This window comes from Acomys russatus, chromosome 10, assembly GCF_903995435.1.
Source record: "Acomys russatus chromosome 10, mAcoRus1.1, whole genome shotgun sequence".
In the NCBI taxonomy this organism is placed as follows: Eukaryota; Metazoa; Chordata; class Mammalia; order Rodentia; family Muridae; genus Acomys; species Acomys russatus.
The window spans coordinates 44,914,670-44,933,216 of record NC_067146.1 but is presented as its reverse complement, the minus strand read 5'-3'; the positions used below and the strand labels follow the sequence as shown (position 1 = coordinate 44,933,216).

Below are 18,547 nucleotides of genomic sequence, written 5' to 3'. Positions count from 1 at the left end.
CCATTGAAAAGTGATGTAGACAGAATAATGTGGTCAGATGACATTAGCCATCCTTGTCATTGACATGCCAGTGCTTCCATGAGAGACATTAGTGTAGTTGTCCTGTAATATTTCTGTTGCTATTTGATCATGAGCAAAGATTAGACTATGTTCCTGCTTATTGGTCTGCCTTTCTCTTTTAAATGAAACAAGCTCATATTAATTGTGGCATTATTACATTTTGCAAGTTTTTTTTTTACAGCTATTCCTCCATCTCATGTTTAGTATCTTAAAATAGCAGAATATATAATCAATCACAGTATGAATGTGTTAATAAGTTTACCCCTTGGTTTGCTTTTTAAGTATTATTATTATTATTACTACTAATATGTGTGTTTGTGAAGGACCACACATGCCATGGCCTGTGCTTGCGTAGGCTAGAGAACAACTTTTACAAATCTGTTCTCTCTATATTTACATGGGTGCTGGGGACTGGACTTAGCTGGCCACATTTACTGGCTGAGCCATCTTGCCAGTCCCTTGGCCTGTCCTTTGATTGTCTCTTGAACTTCTTTAATTTGTCTTATTGGTAGTTGATGCTCTTGAACAACCCTTGTGTTTGCTTAAAAACAAGACAAACAGCGGTAATACTGAAACGTGATAGACCCCTCCCCCCAAAAACCCGAATTATTAATTTGTCCCAGCTGTTTGCTCACAACCCAGATACTGGAATCTTTTAGAATGTATTAGTTAATTTATTCCACCCTGCTTTCTTTCATTTTTTTCTTTCTTTTCCCCCACTTTTCTTGCTTTCTCCTCTCCTTCCTTCCTCTCTCTCCTTTCCTCACTTTTTTCTACTCTCTTTCCTTACCTTCCTCTCTCACTCTCACTTTCTTTCTCTCTGTTCTTATCTCCCTCTCCCTCTCTTCCTTTTCTTTTCTTTCCATTTGATTCCATTCTTGTCATTTAATTTCTCAAAATGAGGTAAAACATCTTGCTATTTTCTTTCTCCTCCTGATTCTTGGACCTCACTTGAGATTTTAATGTGTTCAGTGACAACTCACTTTCATGTTATTTCTATTTCAGGTTCTAAACTTCACACTATTTCTGGGGCATTACCTAATCAGCATTCATGCTGATTTTCTATAAAATTGGATTCCTCAAGTGCTTTGATTAGTTTTGCAATGATATTACAATTATAATGTGTTAAAATTATTGGAGAATAACTTTTCTTCTCAACGCATCTTCTAGTTATACTGACATATTCTATGAAATAATTTTTACTATGTAAGATGTAATAATAATTTTATGAAACTCATTGACAGAAGTACTTAATGCCTTATCATTTTCTTCAGCTGGACCAAACTTTAGACACACTATTTTAAGTCACCAAGCTCTTTCCTCTTCAAAGCCTCAAGTCAATTTACCAAAGTAGGTATGCCTACAGGGACATCTTTGAACTATAAACACCTGGGAAGATGGTGCCAATTACTCAGTTTCTCTGTTGAGTAGCTCAAACTTTAGAAGATCTTTTGCTCTCTGTGTGAGGACAGAAGACTAACTTCAGTTGTCTTCCTCCAAATTGCAAAAACTACATTTTATCATGAAGCCATTAGAAATACATTATTTCTCAGAGAAGAAAGAATGAAGTTTTTTTTTTTTTCCCTATAGTTCCTTAAGTATTTAAGGCTTCCTTTTCTTTCCTTTTTATTTTTTCTTTTGCCTTCCTCCCTCTATCCTTGTTAGGCATGAGTCTTTATTTTACATTGTATATACTTGGTTATTTTAATTAAAAACACATATTTTATTTATTTTATCTCAGGAAAAGTTAGGGCATCCTAGCCTTATAGATGGTACTAGGGTTAAACCATCTGAGGCCCAAACATTCTGTACTTCAAACAGTATTTGTTGAATACTTACTCTGTTTTACCCACAGTAGTGGGTAAAAGCATACATGGATTTTTGTACTTGTGAAGTTTATAATCTTGCACTAGTCAACTAGTCACAAAAATTAACTGGGACAATGTGTGGTAAGTGTGAAATGAGAAATGGAGTACTCGTTGACTGTAATCCTGAGGGATAAACCAAGTTCAGGGTTCTGATTGTTTGTGATAACTGAGGGCGGAAAGACCCAGAAAGAACATCTAGATTATAGGATGCACACCATGATGCAGGAAATGAGATAATATTGGAGGAACAGGGGAAAGGCATCTAGGTAAATGAATAAGACTTTGTGAGGTGATGCTGGGACAGGAGAGTTATACAAAAGATCACATATATATGAACAAAACCCACAACCACAACATCACAACAGTAAAAATGTCCAAGTTGTGACTGAATTATGAAGCTACTGCATGTTCAAAGCATATTTGCATAGCTTCTGCTGAAGAAAAAACAAGAAAAACATAGTGTTAAACCTGTAGGTTGGGAATAGTAACACTACCACAATTTAAAGCAAAATCTGAAGCAAGCATTAATTAAATATTGGCCAGGTCTATGTACTCTGGCCAGATCCATCTCTGGGTTCCCAGAAAATGGTTCAGAGTCATAGTTTGCAAGGGCTTAAAAAGGCAGAACCCACAACTCACCACATTCCTCATCCGGTCCAATCACAGACAAGCTCATATCCTGAAGTACTTCTTGTCTTGAATCTCCGACCTATTTGCAGTCAGAGGCAAGAGTACACGCTAATGTATTTCCTGCCTGCGTTCCTTCTGCCAACAAGTAATCCAGCACACCTGGTGTAGTTGGTAGTTGGGTCAAACAAACTTGTTTAGGGAAGTGAAAACACGTGGCTCGCTATATCCAATAATTAGTAGCCTCCCGCATTTCATGGAGTATCTGTCCTTGGGCATGGGATTTACAGATTAGCGGCATTTTTGTTTCATGGATCTCTTAGGGATAGTAATTAAAGTTTAAAATATAACATTGGCTCTCATGATAGTGCCAGAAAAGAAGAGAAGAGTTAACTGTCTGGATTCCAACAGAGCAATTAAAAAAAGGAGAGCTGAGGTCAAGTTTAGTGTTAGTCTCCTGCTGTAGTTTTGGCAGAGGATTTCTCTACTGCCGGCAGGGCGCTCTCTCTCTCTCTCCTTCTCTCTCTCTCTCTCTCTCTCTCTCTCTCTCTCTCTCTCTCTCTCTCTCTCTCTCTCTCTCTCTCTCTCGTCTTTGAGAGCAGCAAGACTAACGTTGCCATTGAGAGGCTGCTGTGGAAGTCCAAGTAAGAGCTTAAGAGCTGACCAATCTGAGTGAGGGTAACTGTATTCAGTATTGTAGTCACAATTTATTTTTCATTATAAGGAGGTTCTTGAACCTTTCAAAGACTCTCATCAATTAACATTAACAATTTATTGAATTTTTCTGATACAGCAAATAATTAAATTATCCAGCTCAACAGAGTAAAGTCTGTCCCCACTATAGACACTCCTCCCCACACCAAAACCAAAAATTCGTCTGATCACCCTGGTCTTCCTCAGAGCCCAGTAAAACGTTGAAGAGAAAATAAAATGAAATTGTTCAGTTAGCTAGTGATCAACTACTGCCATAGGTTTGGTTATTGTTTGCTTTTTGCTTTTATTTTCAAATGTTCATGTGCAGTGTTGGGTATACTAAAAAAAATGAGAAATTTTTGGTTTTTAAAAATACAAAGCATTGAGATATTAAAATATTTTTTTCACTTTTTCAGTACCTTTATCATTACCTGTGATGGGAAAGTATGTAACAACAATGGAAAGAAAACAGGTGACAGATGTGTACGAAATTTGCTTCATGTAGATAGAGGTACTTGCCCATTCTGCCAACCTGAGTTTGGTATCTTAGACTAACATGGTGGAAGAAAGCAAGCTATCCCCCTAGCTCCACAAGTACACCACTGTAAGTATGCCTTCCTCCACCCTCAAGCAAATAAATACATGAATAAGAATGTAGTTTATAAATTAAATGTATTTGCTTCTTACATTGGTGTGTTTCCTTTGTGGTAAGTCACTATACTCTCCATTTTTAATTTTTTTATGAGCATGAAATATAGCAAAAAAAATATTTCCACATATTTTATGTGAAACAATTTTTGTTGACAAATTAAAGAAAATTAAATGTAGTCCCTGGTGGAAAACATTGGTTATTTTATTGTAATACAATGTTTTCTACCAGACCAGAGTTTTTGGCAGTTTATGCAATCTATTTTTAACCCCTTATGCACCTGTCTTTCCAGCTGTCCACTATTTTAAGTTTTCTTGAGATTTTAGAGTGGAAACCCACATTTTTTACTGCACTTGTAAATAATATTCTCGTAGCTGTAATAATTATTTTTGTTTGTTTAGTTTTTTGGGGGGATGGTTTGAGGCAGGATTTCTTTGTGTACAGCCCTGGCTGTCCTGGACTTGTTTTGTAGACCATGGTGGCCTAGAACTCACAGAGCTCTTCCTGCCTCTGCCTCCCTGAGTGCTGAGATTAAAGGTGTGTGCCACCACACCTGACTTCGTTGGAATTCTTTTTTTTTAATAATTTAAAATTTTTATTCTTTTTATATACTGATTGTAACCCCCTCCCTTGTCTTCTCCTGGTCCCACCATCTGTCTTCCCCCTAACACCCTTCCCCTAGTTCTCACAAAGGAGGTGCCCACTACCATCTGACCTTAGCTTATCAAGTCTCATCAGGACTGCCTGTATAGTCTTCCTCTGTGTTCTGGCCAGCCAGCCAGGAGATCAGTGGGTAAATTCTAGTCACTGTCCAAGCTGGGCTTGCTGCACAGATGCCTGCAGATTTGCAGACTTAGGTGGAGATTCCGTTCCTTCATCTAATCTAGTGATACACTTTAACCCCCACCCCTCCACCCCCACCCCCGGTTCATTGTCCTTCACTTCCCTTTTTAGCTTTCATCACTAACCAGTTTAAAAATCATCTCATCTGCATGTCACATTCCTGTGCTCTTGTTGTTTTCTAATGCACACGACAAGATCCGGCCTCATTAGGATTTATCAAGTGTTTTCTCTTTATACATGTAAACTCTATGTTCAGGCTGAAGAATGTTCCAGCTTCCTTATGTTATCGTTTATTTATTCTCCACCCTGCTTGAGAACTATTTTAATTCCTTCTTCCTTTCTTCCCCTAGTGGGTAACTTCATACTTATTCAACAACAACAACAACAACAACAACAATAACAACAACAAAAAGTCAGAATGATTTAACTCTGTTCATAAAAAAGCTAGTACCCATGCTCACTCTTTTGGCTGTTTTTATTCCTTTTGTTCTTGTAAAGCAGTAGTTTTAAACATTGCCTAATAGTGTATAAATATACTCCTGTCTGGGCTGAAAAACGTATTGATGAACACAAGATGGAAAAGTTGATATTTTCAATATTTATTAGTAAGGCTGATAGGGCAGCCTTTATACAGCACAGTTTACATAAATTATCAAGGTACCACTGTGTACAGTCACAAAACCAAGACATGTTTTTACATAGAGTAAAACTCAAGACAGATTTACAAGCATTTTATTTCTACACAATTCTCATTTATTTTCAGGTCAGTTTATACAATCAATATAGCCCAAGAATTTTCATTTCCTCATTAAATTTTTCAGAATGTTTGGTAAACAAAAAATAATAAAAAGATTAGCAACTCACCAAAAGAGCATGCAACATATCGTCGGAAACGAGATGCAGCTCCAAGAACTTCATGTTTTGTTGGAAATAAATTTTATTAGGTTTTAAACTTTTCTTAGACAAGAAACACCTTTTAAAAACAGATGTGTCATTAAGATATTAGCACGCACATTAATCAGTAGTGGGAGCACCTGAGCACATCACTGAACAGATACACGGACATGGTTGAATGATAGTCACAGTCACATGCTGACTTCCAAAGGATGAGGCTAGCTCTACAGTTGCTATGGTACCAAATGTCTAGTTATTTACAGCGCAACAGATTCAGAAAATGCTCTCAGTCTACCTATCAGATAAAGAACTTGGTTAAATGATTTTTTTGTTTAATGTATTATCTTTAATAATAGCCACACGAGACATACGGAAAACATCAATATGTCACGTTCAATAAGAATATAGCTTTCACTCATTCATTCATTCTTGTGTTAACACTAAAGGCAAGTTATATTTAAGGGAAAGTCTCATGATCATTTATTGAGCCTTTACTTTCATTTCAAACTCAAAGAGCGGGAAAATAACTTCTGTCACACATATAGTTATAAACACATATAGCTATAGTTGGCTAATTTTGGACTATTTGACATTATAGCAATTAAAATAATTTTTAAAAATATTGTTAGTTATGATTTAAATAATAAAGTAAAAAAATACTATAAACATCTTTATGGTATTTTAATGAAATGAAGCACTGATCAAATCGTTTCTAATAAACTGGGCACAAGAGCGTAAAACAAATAATTTATTTTACTTCACATCACTGCCATCACTATTGTTACTACAGCTACCATCAGCATCAGTACCATCAGCATCAGTACCATCAGCATCAGAACAGCCACTCTGTACAGAGAATCAGTATCAGCTGGTTACCAGCTATAATATCCCCAGATTATGACTATTCTAGTGTGTGTGATTCCCCAAATCAACCTTATAGATATGCAGAGAATGTGTATTTAACCACCATGAATTATTAAGATGTGGACCATATTAAGGATCGAGGGCAATTACTACCCCTTAATGTTGACTACTGTTCTTTTTAAACAGAAATGGTAATCAAACAAGTTCAGAGTCACCAAAATTTTTTCTTAATAGTAAGTAAAATCAGAGAAAACACCAACTTCTTGCTACTAGTGTTATCTGTATTTGTAATAATGATTCTATAATTCCCCATCTTTTATAAAAATTCACGCTGTGCTTTTTCTTCTCCTTTGAAAAACTTCTTAGTACTAAAGTTTAAACCAATAAGCAACTACCATTTCTGATGACTCAGTGGGCTAGTAGGAAAAACAAAATGCTTCTCACTTTGTAAATGCTGCAAGAAGATTAATATTCTAGCAGTTAGAGATTACTATGAAGATAAAAAAAGCTACTTCTAATAACATAACGTAAAATAAAAATAGAAAATCATGTATTGTGTTATTTACAAAAAAGTAAAAAACACTAAGAGCCCTATTTGCAATTTAAAAAGAAACATTTTTGTTGTGTCCCTCAGAAGTGCATTCATAAAAGAAATGGTGTTGCATAGAGCAATTCCAGTTACAACCTAGGAGCTTTGTCAGCTGCGAAGTTGGTACACTGGCAGGATCTTTTCCTTTCTCAAGGGGAATGCTGGTGCATGGTAATAAGCTCTATCACTGACTCTCTTGATTGGGCTTGTGATCTTGCCCCATCGCTAGTCCCTTGGAGGAGCAACTGCATTAGGAAGGTTTCTATTCTTTCAAGCTTCACAGCTACTCAGGGTGCTCTTGCTCTGGTGGTTCCTCTGTTTGTGTAAGTTGTAACTAGAATGGAGTAAGCTACCTGGCTATACCTTTCCCAAAAGCAGTGGAGGACCAGTGCTGTAGAACAGGATCAGAGATGAGCCACAGCTTGCTGTTAAGAGCAAGTGGAGGAGCCTTTTGATGTCAGAAGATCCTCTTAGACGCCTTTCCTCCCCAGCTGTGACTGATTCTAGGCTGCCTCAAGTGCAAGTGTCTGCTGGAAATATCCATAGCAACCACCAGCAGATCTAGTAGTCTCTAAAAATAACATGTTAGCAGTGTACTGTCTTGGAAAATTCACATCTCTCATGTGCCCTTCAGAAGACTACCAGTGGTAAATGGCATTGCATTGTCAGGGGGAAGGGACAAAAAATAGAGTGAAGAGAGTGACAATATTTTAGGACAATGAAAAGTGGATTGGCATTTTTTTTTAATGAGTGTCAGATATACAACTTGTCACATACTAGAAATTCTTTACTTGTAGGGTTTTACATTACTTTCAGTTTTAATGTTTTTCTCTAAATATGAGAAAATTCAATATCCAACTAATATTTTTAAAGATGATTTCCTGTAACACTACTAAACCTCATCTTAAAGAAAGCAACAGTTTTTAGATTCAAAAATTCTGCAAAGCAGTTTAGTTTAATTGGGATAGGATGTGGGAATGGGATTAGAACTATGTACTTCAGTAAATTTGGTATGACAAATAATTTTTATTTAATACTCAATCTTAGGTAAAATGGAAATTTATATTTAAATAAAAATGAATTTTGGAACAATTCATTTTTTTTCTCCCATGCTGATGCTTGTCATTTGTTGGAAGTTGTTTCTCATATATAAAATTTGAGAAATAAAAAGCTATATAATAATTATCTCTCAGTTTGTATATAAGGCTATGTTTGCAAATGTGCTTTCCTATTTCATATATTTCTTTATTCAAGTGTCCTGGTGCTCTATGAAGAAGGGTAAGAATACACCATTATTTATGGGAAAAGTGAACTTAAATGAGATTTGCAAGGTAATATGTGCAAGGTCAGTAGTCAGAAGCAGAATTAGGACCAGAAACCAGGATTTTAGTCCTAGATGAGTGCATTTTCCATAATTCTGTGTTACTTTCTTTATTGACATTGGTGGTTTATGGAGAAGAGAAAACTGCATTTTAATGATTCATACATTGGTTGTTTGGTTCTATATTATTAAAATATATGAAATATATTTTAATTTCAAGCATTGACTTTTTACATTATTTCTCACCATGGATGGAGTTTTTAGCTATGATATTATCATTAACAACAAAGTAGAATAGGAAAAAAAAAACATGGCATTGATGTCAGGATTTTCATTATATAGTCATGAAAATTGAGTTTAGAGAAAAATTGTGCAAAATCAGGAAATGACAACACTTTAATGAATGTCATAGGAAAAATAAAATATATTTTTGTTGGAACAATAATTTTATATCGCTGACAGAACATTACCCAAGAGAAAGAAAATATATGGAATACTTGTAATGGCAGTTCCTCAAAGAACAAGTAACCCTCTTCTTGGTGCACACCAATTAATCTGTATGCCTTGGTGGATACATTTGAGAATGGCTTGATGGAAAATTGGAGATTAAAATGTTTTCAAACAAGGTACATATTTTGTGGGTCAACATTCTTCTTTAATGTCCAATCACTACTTTTTATTTTATTTCTAGATAAATACAATTTCATTTTAACTTACTATTATCTTCACTCTTTACTATTTTAAATTACACCAAAACAGAGGTGCTTATGCCACATAGAATTCAGACCTACGGCTGTATAGTTTTCTAACGTAGACACAGGGAAAACATGCACAGTGTAATCTAAAATCCATAGCTCCTAAGTCTTGCTTAATTTTCCCTATAAACACAGTCATTTCTTGTTCCATAGACAAATCATAGTTGAATATCAGAATTCCAAAATAGAAAGTTTTATGATACTATACGACAAAGATTTTTGAACTTTTGAAAAGCAAGATTCATTACATCAGCATTTTTTTCCCCCAACAAGGCTTCTGTGTGTACAAGCAATTGCTTTTACACTACCGTTGACCACTATAATAACCTTTGTGCCTTTTTCTTCAGTTCTATCTCAGTCTGATCAAAGACATTTACCTTAAAAATATCAAATCTTCTTTCACCGTTTCTCTTCTCAGCTATGAACAATCCAGTGCCTCAGGGCTATTTCCATCTGTGTGCTTTTAACACGTGAACTTCTTAAATCTTTTTTTTTGTATTCCACAACAATGCAATCTGTTTGCATCTTCTTTTCTATCTTGTATTAGCCCCTGAAAACATAGATCAGCACAGTAGTGTTCGACTACAGTCTCGACCTAAGGCTATGTAGCTCTGTTTCCTCACCCTGAGTAGACACATCTTCAGTGTGTTTGAGTAGGACTGACCAAAAGTTTGTGCCAATTGACTATTCTTTTTCTCAAATCCACTTTGTCAAGCCAGATACAGGCTTCTCCAATCAAAGTCTTCTTCATAAACTTCCCTCCATTGGAGAAAAGTAAAATCTAGAAAACATAGTCAAAATTATACATAGATTGATACACACACATGTACATTTTTCAATTTTTAAGGAGTTTTTGTCATAAAAAACAAGAAAGAGAGGAAGATAAGTACTTGAAAGAGAGCAGAGATATTCTTGAAGTATCTAGTATTACAAATCAGTCCAGATCAACATTTTTATTATTCTTCCTTAAATTTTATTATATCCCCAAATCACACACTCTGAAAGATAGGCAAATATAAGATAGATATAGAAAAGCTCATTCTAATTAGATGTGCGTAAATTGATGACACATGTCACATTTAAGATATATAACTTCAGAAGTAAGTATAAGTTCTGGTTTTTGTTTGGGGCGCTTTTACATAACTGCTTTTTAAAAATCACCTGTGTTCCTATCTTCGTATCAAGGTACTTTCAGGAAAACTCATCATGATTCTTTCTCATAGCTCTTATTTCTTAATCTCTGAATGCTTCCTTTGTTTTCATAGGCTTTAGAGTTTTGTCTTTAATTATTTCTTCATTTCTACCTTAATTCTAGCTAATTCTGTCAAGGAAGCTTAACTTTGTTTTTCAAATATATTTACATAAAATATATATGTATATTTTAAATTTATTCTATGTGTCTGTGTGTTTGGCCGAGTCCAGAAGAGAATTTTAGAGCCCCTGAAGCTGAAGATACAGAAGGTTTAGAGCCAGCTGACATGGGTCTTGGGTGGTGAGTGTGGGTCCTCTGGGAGAACAGTTTATACTTTTAATCACCGAGTTACCCCTGCAGCCCCTGAGCTCATCTTTGACATACATGTTTTTCTCCATTGCAAGACATTAAGTGCTGGCATCATGAAACGGCTTCGTATATTTCCATCTATTCCCCTCTCTCCACCTTTCCTTTCCCCCATCTACTGAAAATATGCTATATGACAATCATTCTGCTAGATTGAAGGAAAAAAGCTAATGAAAATTAGGCATTGCTGTAGAGAAATAGTGGCAGGTATATATATGTATAGGAGAAACTTTGCTTAGTACAATAATAAGTAAAATAATTTGTGAATATGGTGTTATGAATTATACTTAAGGTTCTCAGTAAAAATGATTGTAGTAAGATATAATTTGGTATATATTAGAAGGAGGCTTTGAAGGTGAGGAAAATATGAGCAAAGAACTCAAGGTTTAACTTAATTTTAAAAAGTCTCAGATTTGTCTGGGATATATATAAAAAAAGTAACAACCAACTGAGACTAAATCAATATACCTAAAGCCCACTCTGAAGTACTTTAGTGGTGTAAGAAAACACTGTTTCACTGAACAACTGTAATGGAAACCAAACAGTGTTTTATAAAGATAACTCTGGCAGCAGTATGATGAAATTAAAGAAGTGAGACATCGGTGGGAAACTGACCAGGCAAATTAACAAAACACTGTAAACAACAAAGATGATAGCCAAAAAGGTTTAGTGAGAGTGACCATAGTAGCAAGAGAAATCCACCTCAAGTAGCAAAACGGATTCGAGAATTGGTGGGCGACTGGCTATAGTAAATGGGCTAAGAGGGTTCAAAGGACTCTTGGGGTGTAATTCTAGTGATTAACTATCATACAATATATGATCAGTACATAAACACAGAGTAACTGAATGAACAAAAATATAATAATATGAACGAAAAAGTAAACCAGTAATATATAATAGAATTACCTGAAGAGAATGGCCCGCAGGACTTAGGCTGAATCTAAAAGTTTCATTAAAGGAAGGCTCTCGATCATGTCTGCATACCCTTGTTTTCTTTTTGATAACCTTTTTTTGAGTAGAGATGTTTATCACATATACTTTCACATATAAATCTGAAAATAAGACATAAGCCCCCATAAGTGTCTATGGGTCAATCACAGTGTTTTCTGTTGCATGCTAATGTTCTCACTATATTCTATATAAGTACAACAAATTTTATACAATTTGCTTCAGAAAACATAAATTTATTATAAGCATACCATTTTCTTATAAATTTAATTAGTTACATTTAAATTAACTGTTGTTTATTAAATGTATATGCTGAAAAATCTAGCTCAGGTTTAGAAAAGCAATTTCATCCTTAAAGTGGAAATTGAAGGGTTTTTTTTTTTTCACATTTTTCCAATGTACGTCATGCACAGCTGAAAATTCGGCTAGAATTTGTTGTAATATTTAAGATATGGTACTAATAAATTAGTAGATATCTTTCATTGATCACTATCATGAAAGTAGATACCTGGTAAATGATCCGGAGACTTAAATTTGTAGGTAATATTTCTGCACTGGAGAATTTCAACTATTAGTTGTTCACCATCTGTTTTCATTTCCTTTTTCAATGCCAGCTTGATTTCTCCCATTACTTGAGTTTTAGCTAGAAGAAGTTAACAAAAACAAGTTGTGGAATAATTAATGCTACTTATTAATGTTTAGCTTAGTCACTGTTTCAGATGTTCACTTGCTGCATGTTTTAGCGGGTGTTCAAGACTTTACTGTATGTGGGGATACAGTGCAGAGCCCAACCCCTTAAGGAGTAAACAGCTTCATGGGAACAACATCATTCACATAACGTGTAAGAAAGCATGCTAAATACGACGATAGGCTAGTAACCAGGGATAGAAAAGAAGTTATACGTAGATGTGTCACGTAGCTGTTGTCTCTTAGGCTTCAGGAGATAATTAATGACCTTGGAGGAAAGACAAATATGGAGACTGCAAAAATTAAAAAAAATATATAGGGAATAAAAGTCCATCAAAAGGTAGTATGCTGTTTGCCAGCGCTGTGTATCACCAGGCTTGCTTAAGAATACATGCTGGCACAACCAAATCTTACTGTATATAGTTTTCATTTGCTGTTTCTTTTATGAAATATAGATAGCTGTGGCAGTAATGATAAAACTGCATTAGGCAAAAGTATAAGTGACGGAAACTAGATTCACTGTAGCTTCTTCCAACATTTGTCTTTTATTATTGAAGGAACCTTTCATGACACATCAAGTCTGTTGTAAATCCACTCATTTCTCTATTAATTCACTCATTCGCCAACTCATAATTTGTTCACCATTGTACTTTGTGCCGAGTGCCCTGTTAGCAGAATGAATATAGTGTGTATAAAACACTGAAGCCTAAATGCATGTTTACTTTTGAATTAGAATCTTACAGTGCTGATAGATATAGTCCACACAAACAAGACTCCCCCTCACTCCTATTTTTTAATGGCAGTATTATAGCCTGATAGAAAATGTCTGAGAATACGTTGTTGGCAGCCATGTTTTAAAATAGAAAATGTATTTTCAGATGTTTTACCTAATCATTCATCCAGGCTCAGAGGAGTTTTCACCTATCCGGAAGAGATAGTTTTATGGATAAATAAATGAGTAGGAAGAAAATTCTGAAGTATAGTAACATGGTTGCAAAGAGAACATGACAGGAACTAGATCTGGAAGTAGGATGAGGAGTTGCTGAGAGTCAAGGGAGAGAAGTCCAGCATGTTAGCAGACAGAGAGATCATGTGGGAGTTCCGCCCTGAAGGACTGCAAGGCACTACTCATTAGGGCAACATTAACAGCTTTATTACACATTCATAACACAGGAATTTATTGAGAGTCTCTAAATACAGCTGCCGATGATTTATCTTGAATATTTGTTATTAGGATATATATATATATATACACATACATTAAAAATTCAGAAGGGACTTGTTTATGTGGGTTATATCTATCAACATCAGAGTTTTAAAATTCTAATTTAAAAATAAAATCAGATGTAAAAATTTAAATAATCATCCATTCAGCATGAATGTAAACATGTTTATAAGTGAATGAAGAGTGCTCTTTTATGTGCTGTTCAATTTTTCTAAATTCTTGGCAGGACAACAAATGTAACCTTGAGTACACTAAATCCACTGTGATATATTATTTTCGCAGATGTGTGTGAAGTTCATTCATTCTTATAAATACAGGGCTGGAGAAAAGAGAGAATATTTTGCCATCCTTTTTGGACAATTGTTGTTAGGAATTTTGATACTATGCTAAGACCAGTCATTTAGAGACAGAATAATGATCCCAGGGAGGTCCAGCTCAGCAGAGTCCCTGACCACATCACATGTACAGCTGGCAAGAAAGAGTTGGCCAACACAAGAGAATCCCAGGCGTCAGCCCCGAGGAAGTGAGCAATGAGCACAGATCCAGCCTTGCTGAACTTTTGAATTGGCAGCCTTAGCTCATCACCATGGTGTTCTTTGAATCTCAAAAGTCAGATAAAACTGCTGTGGCAACCCACACCTGAAACTCCGGTATCATGTCCAAGGAATTCATGAAACTTACAGCATCTCTTTGGAATATCAAGACATTCCTGTGTTTGCCGGATTGAACACTTTGACTGAGTCTCCAAAAAAGACATGAAACCAAACCTAAATAGATGGATAAACTGATTGTCAAATGACTGGATCCCTGTCACCAAAGCTATAGAAAGACTGTCAGGTGACCTCGATTCATTAAACCATTCCTGAGTTGGAGGGGTGGGATTGATAAAAAATTATTATCAGTATATACTAACTCTACAAAATATTGGCTTTTATTGTGACACTTTCATACATGCATTAATGTCACTGGACCGTATGCACCATCCGTGACCTGTTTTTCCCACACCCTCACCATGATCACCTCCCTTGGGAGGAGAATTCTCACTGAAAAGTAAGTAGACAAGGAAGAGTCACTCACTATTTGGTGGCAAAAGAAGTAGACAGAAGAGATGGCATTAAAGAGACTGAAGCATCTTCCCCTGAGAAACACACTTTTGTAGGTCATAGTCTCCTTTTCCAGGTCCAACCTCCACTAGCCAGTGATCTGTTGCCTCCTACCTTCTCACTTGGGAGAAAGGCACATGAAAAACTAGCTAATTAAAGTTCCCATGTCATCACGCTGTCTGCTTCCATGTTGGAAGTTTAACCTCACATCCTTCACAGTGTGATACCTGTGAAGCTTTTGATAAGTTTCATTCTTTTCAAAGATTTTTTTTCCAGCTTGCTTTTTAATATTTCTAACAGAAGAGTGAAAAGGACATGTTTACTGAAGTCATCTTAAAGCAGTTTTTGAGTGAGTTTTCTTCTGAAGCAGATCTGTGTGAAGATGAAAAGAAATCTGTGTCTCTGCTGTCTTCACAGGGTGGGCATATGCTCCAGATCTGGGTGAAACGTTGAGTCCCAGGGCACCATATATATAGAGGATGTGGGATAATATTTTGGAATAAGGGAAAAATGGAAGCAGAAAAAATTCACATAATTTTTGTGTCTTGATGTCTTGAAACCCATGCTTTGATTATATTACAAGAGTAACATTCTCAAGCTTGGAGAAAAATAGAATATTTTCTATACAATGAAGTGATAAATATTTGAGGTTATAGGTCTTATTTGAATGCTACATAACGCACACATGAATCAATCATCATATAGTAGCCTACGAATATGTATAATTTTAATATGTCAATTTAACAAACAAATAATAATAATGTTACTCAAGAAAGAAATAAATTTATTCTGCAATTTACATTGTGGGACATGCCTATAATCCTAGCATTTGGCAAGTATAAGACAGGAGGTTTAAGAGTTCAAACTTAGCCTCAGCTACACAGTGAGGTCAAGCCAACTTTGCATATGTGAGACCCTGTCAGAAAGTAAGGAAAAGAGGTACTCAGATATCAAGTACCTGTTTCAAAATAAAATACCAAATAATAATTGAGGTGAAAATGAAAAATGAATGTTGTACAGATAATTCATATTGAAAATATTAATGATAAGAAACATCTGGAAACAAAAATAAATAAATGAATATTACAGATGGAGAAAATATTAAAGTAAAGTATCTATGGTGGTTTGAATAAGAAGGGCCCCATAGACATATGCTCAACCATGTCCATAGCTGCTCTATACATAATAGCCAGAACATGGAAACAGCCTAAGTGTCCCTCAGTAGAAGAATGGACTAAGAAACTGTGGTACATTTACATGATGGAATACTACTCAGCTATTAAAAACAAGGAATTCCCGAAATTTGTGGACAAATGTATTGATCTAGAAATTACTATAATGAGTGAGTTCACCCAGAAGCAAAAAGAGACAAATGGTATATACTCACTTATATCAAAACACTAGTCCAAGGGATACGTACCATGAAAAACTTTACTTACCAAGAAAGTGGGTCAGAGGAGAGGACATCCTATTGAGACTTTAGGCGAGAGTAACATGGAAGAATAAGGAAATAGTAGGACCCACAGGGTCCTGGAAACCTACAAGAAGAACTTTATGACAGGCAGATCTGGATCCTGGGGTCCTCCTCAAACTAAGGCACCAGCCAAGGAGAATATAGGCATTAAACTTCGAACCCCTACCAAGACCTAGCCGACGAACATGATATTCTCCACCGTTGAGTGGAGAGTGAGATCTGACTCTCACACGAACTCTGGTGCCCCTTTTCTGACCATGTCCCCTGGATGGGGAGGCCTGGCGGCACTCAGAGGAAGGATAGCAAGTTACCAAGAAGAGACTCGATATTCTAAGAGCATATATAGGGGGAGGAGGTCTCCCTCAATCACAGACATAGGGGAGGGGAGAAGGGGGAAGTGGGAGGGAGGGAAGAATGGGAGGAAATAGGGGAAGGGCTAACAATCTAGATGTAATATGAATAAAATAATAAAATGAAAAAAAAAAACGGAAAAAAAACGAAAAAAAAATAACTTAGTGCAGTAATAATTTTTGTGGAATGCTTCATTGTTTGCATTGTGTTGCAGTTCTTAGTGTAGGAAATATATGGCCTTAAGAGTAAACAATTGTATGAGAATATACAGGGGGACGTAATCCCCCTCAGGAACAGTCATAGGGGAGGGGAATAATAGGAAAATGGGGGGGGGGAGGAATGGGAGGATACAAGGGATGGGATAAACATTGAGATGTAACAAGAATAAATTAATAAAAAAAAAAGATGGAAAAAAAAGAGTAAACAATTGGTATTAGACAAACAAATGTTTAAATCATAATCATATGTGTTTTGAAATTTCATTTTTACAATTCTATTTTATTTGTAGGTTTACTTTGTACAGAAGCAAATATTTATAAAGAAGTAAAAGCATAATAAAATTATTTTTCTATATTTACTCCCCCCCCCAAAAAAAAGAAGGGCCCCATAGGCCCACAGAGTTGAATGCTTTGTCATCAAGGAGAGGCACTATTAGGAGGTGTGGGCTTGTTAGGGTGGGTCTGGCATGTTGGAGGAAGTGTTTTTCTCTCTTCCTGTTGCCTGTGGATCTGGTTATAGAAATTCCAGCTCCTTCTCCAGCACTATGTCTGCTGGAATGCTGCCATACATATTGCCATGAGGATATGGGATAAACCCCTGGAACTGTACGCAATCCCCAATTAGATGCTTCCTTTTATAAGTGTTGCCCTGGCCATGGTGTCTATTCAAAACAATAGAACATTAAGACAGTACTCTGGAAATATTGATGGGTGTATTTTGCTGATACAGCTCCTTTAATTGCATTTCACAGAAAAATACGATTAAAGAATGCACAGGGAAAGAATAAGTCCTGTGGAAGAGTGCACTGCTGTATAAAAAGTAGTCATTATGAAATAATCAAGACTGTGAATATTTAATAGAATAAAAGGCCATTTAAGGGTCTCATAAAGAAAACCAGAAGCTCTTCTGACTTATAAATACTCATATATAATGTAAAAGTATGTAACATTACTATTTATATATCTATTTCATATTTGTAATATGATTAAGCTTTTGATTTTTTATTTTTAAGGATCTACAGTTCTGGGACTTCACTTACTAAGTATCTTCTCTTCTAAAGAATTTTGTATATTTCCCAAATGTCATCATTATGGAAATTTGTATTCATGTTCTTATGAATAAAATTTACCACTTAAGTAAAAAAGTGCCACTTTAGAGGATAAAGTAAGGAAGAAAGGAAAAGAACCAGGGAAAGAAGGAGGCAGGGAGGGACAGTGGGAGGGAGGAAAACTAGAAGATAAAGCGCAGGTGGTCAATCGTATAATGTAAGAAGATGAACAGAGAGCACAGTTCTTTGTGCTTTAAAGGCAACAATAGAATGTAGTATTTAATATACAATTAACATGATACATGGTCAATCTCTTAATATTTAATTATTTCTTATCCTGTGAAAATTTAAAAATAAATTAATGTATAAATATTTATTGAAATTAATCCATCCCTTTAATTTAAAATTGATGTACTATTTTCATTTAAATTAATATTTTATGAGGAGAATGAATAATTTTATTTTATTTTGGCAAAACTGGGTCCTATAATCGTCATATCTAGATAACATGTTTCAAGTAGTGTGATTGTCAGATTATCTCTATTTTCAACAGCTTTTTTTTTGCACTTTCTGATGTGTTTTTTTTCATTAAAATATGCAGTGATATTTCCACTTCTTTTCCTAAAAAACTTACGCACATATTTGAAAAATGTGTATTTGTCACATCTACGTGCCCGCATCAATACAGTTGCTGAAATATCTAATTTATATTTTAGGGAAGTATAAACTACAAAATTAACAATTATCTCAAGTCTCCCAAAATACAGTAGG

General features: G+C 35.4%; 1 protein-coding gene across 1 annotated transcript in view; it reads right to left on the bottom strand.

Moving 5' to 3' along the window:
* Nucleotides 1-9,378: 9,378 nt before the first annotated feature.
* The window catches only part of Pclo (piccolo presynaptic cytomatrix protein), a 328,544-nt gene continuing 319,375 nt past the window's right edge, over nt 9,379-18,547 (bottom strand). The window contains exons 23-25 of the mRNA XM_051152077.1: nt 12,178-12,312; nt 11,628-11,773; nt 9,379-9,944 (exon numbers count right to left, since the gene is read on the bottom strand). Coding sequence (XP_051008034.1) covers nt 9,804-9,944; nt 11,628-11,773; nt 12,178-12,312 — 422 coding nt within the window. The 3' untranslated portion in view covers nt 9,379-9,803. The remainder of the gene's footprint in view (nt 9,945-11,627; nt 11,774-12,177; nt 12,313-18,547) is intronic.